We start from the raw sequence: 5,100 nt of genomic DNA, 5'->3' as shown, positions 1-5,100 counted from the left end.
TGAAACTGAAACTAATGGAAATTGCATACGTTCGTTTGCGTTTTCAGGTATTTCGTAGCCTCCGTTTTCCATTTCTCGCTGCCAACTCAGTAGCTCCTTCTTCAAGGATAAGAAGAAAATAAAACAGTAAACCGTCAGAAGCGAAGAAAAGTTCACAAAAGAAGAAAGCAAACCTAATTCTGTGCTCTAGGGCTAGGCGTCGGTTGGTTTTTTTATCCAAACCCAAACCCAGCCCAACCTAACCTAATCCATGATATATTTAATCTAAAATCAAATCAATCCAACTCAATTATTAGTTTAAACCCAACTGATCAAGCTTGGATTAGGTTGATATAATCGGATTATTTTTGTGAAAATTACACAATACTATACTTTAAGTATTCAACATTCTAAAATCATATGGAAACTTTAATATTTCAAAAATCAGAAAAAAAAATACATTAATTATTTAATTTATAAACTAACCCTAACCCCCATCCACCCCTAAATAATTTCCCCCCAAACCATTCCATCTCTACATCTCGCGCTATAATCTCTCTCGCCTATGAAGAATGGGCGGAGTTGGCGTCTCTGTGGGCGAAGTTGGCATCTCTGTGGGCGAAGTTGGCGTTGCACCTCTATTGGCATCGCACTTCTGCTGTGGTTTCGGGAAGACGATGGTGTTGGTGACGCGACTGTGGTGATGTGGGCAGCTCTATTAGGTTTTGTGAACGAGGTGCTGCTGATGGTTGTGAGGCAGTGCTGGCGTAGTCGAATTTATGGTTTTGGATCTGTGGCGCCATTGATGGTTGTGAGGCAATGTTGGCATGGCGATGAGATGGTGCCGGATTTGTGGTTTTGGATCAGTGGTTGTCGGTGGGGTTCGTGGTTAGGTATGGTTGGATTTGAGTTTTGGTGGTTGCCACTGTCATTGGTGGTGCGGTGCGATGTGTTTGGTGGGTGAGTGGTGATGTGCAGTGGTGCTGGGAACGATGGTTGCGATTGTAGTGGCGGTGGCGGCGTGGTAAATTTGTGGAGTTCTGTGGTTAGTCTGCCATGATGGTGAGATGTGGTAAGGATGGTTATGGTGTTGCGGCGGCGACAATGGTGTTGGTGTGGCGGGGTGGCGGCGATGGCGTTGATAATTTTGGAGTTGATTTTTTGTTTGAGACTATAGCGTTGTTGTTGGTGATGGTGCTGGTGGTTCAGGCGATGGTGTTGTTGAAGGAAGTGGTGGTTTGGTGGTGGTCACATATTATTTGATTGATCCTTACCATTAAATTGGTTAACCTGTTATCAATAAACAATATTTGACCACTAAAAATGATAAATTATGACTGAGAATAGTGTGTGACCTAAAAACTAATAATATGTAACTCATAATATTTGTGATCTGCGACTTATGTGACCAACAAACAAATCGCGACCTACGAAAATTTTGAATTGTGACCTTAAAAAATCTTCATTTGCGATCGAAAAATAATTTGTGACTTATAAAATTTTTGATTTGTGATCAATAAATTGATAAGTGTGACTAAAAATTTATTCGTGACTAAAATTAATAAATAATACGTGACCTAAAAATTATGTTTTTAACTTATAATTTATTGAGTTGTGACCGAAAAATTAATCTGTGACCTATAAAATTTTTTATTCGTGATCAAAAAATAATATGTGGCCTATAAAATTTTTAATTTGTGATCGAAAAATAAGTTGTGACTAATAATATGATAAGTCGTGACTAATTATTTTTGGATTTGTGACCCATAAACAAATTATGACTTACAAAATTTTTGAATTGTGATTGTAAAAAAATTTGTGGCATAAAATTTTTGATTTGTGATAAAAAAAATAATAAGTAACTAATTATATTGTTAATTTGTAACCAAATTGTATAGATCCGTGACCTAAATATATTTAATTAATAAAATAATTAATTAACTAATTAAATTATAAATAATTTTAATAAAAATCTGATTTTAGAAATTTGAAACTTGTTTTCTTGTTTTTGAAATGTACCATAATTAATTTCTTAGTTATGAAATTTTCCCATTATTTTTTGCTGAATTTGAACAATATTTAAAGTTCGAAATCAATTGATAATTTTCGTTATTTTTAATTTATATAATGAATCTTTTTCTAAAAATTATAAGCCCCTGTTTGATCCCCATTAAATTAAATTACATTACATTTCATTTTTCTCTCTTCTATTTTCAACCACACAATCTTCTATAAAATAATATTACAATAAATCGAAAACTTTTCCTTCTTTTTCAACCACTCATTTTTCTAAAAAATACTATTCCCTCCATTTTCATTTTCAGGTAATGGGAATCAAACAGGGGCTAAATAAGTTTGAAACTATGGAACATTTTACTTTTATAATTTTTTTTTAGGATTTATTTATTTCAAGCCTATATAAAAAAGGACGTTTGTACATTCTAAATCCTTCTCATCTCCACTATTGTATCTATTTAAGTTTTTCTATTTTAGGTATTATTTTTTAACTCATCAAATTCGATTGAATTGAATTTTAATTCATAATCTGGGACTCAACCCAACTTAGCCTCAAATATAATTTTCCAACCAACCCGAACTTAAAAAACAATCCAAACCAATAGTTAGGATTGGGTTGGTCAATTTGAGCGATTTGGGTTGGTTTTTGGTCAGGTCTATAGAGAGAAGGCGATATTTGAACTCCATTGATATCCCAAGTACTTCTTTGTCAACAAGAAAAACTGTGTTAACTTCATTTTTGGTCCCTGAACTTTCAGTGAAATTTCAATTGGGGTCATCCAACTGTAATTTGGAATTTGTGGAATTAAATTTATTTCCAGTGTAACCTGGTTACTAAACTTGAAAGTCGTTTCATTTGACCACATGAGGAAACTTGCGTTCGAAATAGTTAAACCTATATTGGTCTTTTACTAACATATAATATATGTGCTATTTATTAATTTACCAATAACATTTTGATTTCTCTTGTTCACGATAGTGAAAGCAATTGGTAGAAAGGTTAAAACAGAAAAAAGAGTGAATGAATTGACCTTACTATTATTTAAGAATGGAATGAAAAATTATAATTTACATTGAAGATTTTAAATTTACTTGGAAGAGTTCTCAATTTGTTGTTATTGTTTTTGTCTGTAAATATAAAAATGTTTTTTTTTTTTTTTTAATTTCTGAAACTCTCAACGTTAATCACAGGGTGTCATCAATCTTCTCTTTACTAATGTGGGAATACCCTTAATACTTGAAATCAAGGAATGGAGCCTCTTGAACTTGAGGCCTCAGAAGATATCCTTGGATGGAAAGACTGGCCAGGGGAGAAACCGCTAGAGCCAAGGGAGGTAAGCTTCCCATGCCGCTCGGCCTGTGGCCGCCACTCTTGCCACGACTACAGGCATAGTTTCAAATAAGAAAAAATACTGCTTTTAAACCAAGCAAGATTAGAAAAGTAAACTCGAAACCATCTAGCCATCCAAATACTTGGATTTTTATTAGCTTTCGATACATAATTCATTGTGCGAGAGCTCTTATTTGTAGCATGCATGAAATATTCTTGATCTCAATCTCTGCAATGAAAGTAAAACTAACCGAGAAAATAAATTGTTGAGGAAATTACAATAATACAACATAGATGCATTATCACACGACCGCGCTTGGATCATAGTCGTGGAGGAACTTCATTTATAAGGATGGAGGTATCCATATATAGTCATGAGTTTGAACATAACCTGCCCTTTCTAACAATTCATCTGCTTCTACAGGCCCTCTACTTCCCATCTTGTATGGAATTGGCTTAAACTCTCCATCGTCGATTCGGTGTAGAAGGGGTGTAAAAATCTCCCATGCAGCCTGAAGATTGAGACGATTGAAATCATCAATAACGGTGATGAAAAATGAGGGTAGAAATACAATATTAGTATGTATTATGACAATACCTTCAGCTCGTCTCTACGAACAAAATGCTGCTGATCACCTTTTATTCTGTATTTGAAAAAAAAACACACACACAAATCTTGTAATTATNGCTCGTCTCTACGAACAAAATGCTGCTGATCACCTTTTATTCTGTATTTGAAAAAAAAACACACACACAAATCTTGTAATTATATAATAAGAAACACAAAATCAAGCAGATTTACTAAACATAATCCTACGTGTCGAGAATAAGACGTTCATAAGCCTCTGGAATGACAACCCCTTGGTAACGTTGTGTGTAAGACAAGTCTAGTTCACTCTGAGCAGTTGACATCTCCAGGCCGGGCTGCTTGACCTGTAGAGAGAGATCAGACCAAGTCGAAAATGGAGGAGGATCATGGACTCGATGGGACCGATTCATTCACTAAATAAGCATAACTACTGGTATACTAGCTGGATTTCAAGCATCAATTACCACTTACGTGCACCTGAAGACAAGATACATCTAGATAAACAAGAAAGAGGAGAGATTTGTTTACTATGACCGCCATAAAGGTCATATTATCGTATTAAATTTCATGAACACTTTGTTATTGCATAAAACAGACTACAACAATTTCAAAATCCACCATAACCAGCCTAGCTACTAACTTATGAAAAAATTAACAGAATTACTCTTACCGTAAGTTTCATGTACATGGCCTCTGAAGGTTGCAGACGTATTACAAATTCATTTCTTCCTTGTTTTTGACCTAAACAAGTTATATCTCATCAGGATTTATCCACAAATCAGGAGATTGACCGAAAATATTCTCTTACCAATTAAAATGATAAATTCAGAAAAATAATCCAAAAACAGAGTACATGGTTTGATGTACATTTAAATATGTCGCCAGGAACGTCCTTAAACTGAACACGTATTTCTGCCTTCCTCGAATTTAGCGCTTTCCCTGCCTTGAGTATGAAGGGCACACCTACAGCAAGTAGTTGTAGGTAATTACAACTTAGAAACACAGGATAATATAGGACGTACTTCCAATTAAACTACATAAAATGTTTCCAGCTTTAGAGTTCCAAGCTCTCATCCTCAATAGAAAAAAAATTTGAATGTAGATTTAGATGACATAGGTAAACTAGTATGCATGTTATTTCACCTTCCCATCTTTCATTGTGTATACGCAGAATCATTGTTGCAAA

General features: G+C 34.5%; 1 protein-coding gene across 1 annotated transcript; it reads right to left on the bottom strand.

Moving 5' to 3' along the window:
- Nucleotides 1-3,453: 3,453 nt before the first annotated feature.
- LOC111387809 (glucose-6-phosphate 1-dehydrogenase, cytoplasmic isoform-like) lies at nucleotides 3,454-5,097 on the bottom strand (the record flags this gene model as incomplete). The annotated part of the gene is made up of 6 exons (XM_023012398.1): nucleotides 3,454-3,837; nucleotides 3,924-3,969; nucleotides 4,143-4,258; nucleotides 4,585-4,655; nucleotides 4,782-4,877; nucleotides 5,058-5,097. Coding segments are annotated over 6 exons (537 nt in total), but the record flags the coding sequence as incomplete, so codon positions are not given.
- Nucleotides 5,098-5,100: the final 3 nt, after the last annotated feature.

The sequence above is a fragment of the Olea europaea genome, unplaced genomic scaffold (genome assembly GCF_002742605.1).
Source record: "Olea europaea var. sylvestris unplaced genomic scaffold, O_europaea_v1 scaffold4265, whole genome shotgun sequence".
Classification (NCBI taxonomy): domain Eukaryota; kingdom Viridiplantae; phylum Streptophyta; class Magnoliopsida; order Lamiales; family Oleaceae; genus Olea; species Olea europaea.
The sequence above is the reverse complement of the archived record's forward strand: the minus strand, read 5'-3'. Positions and strand labels throughout refer to the sequence as shown.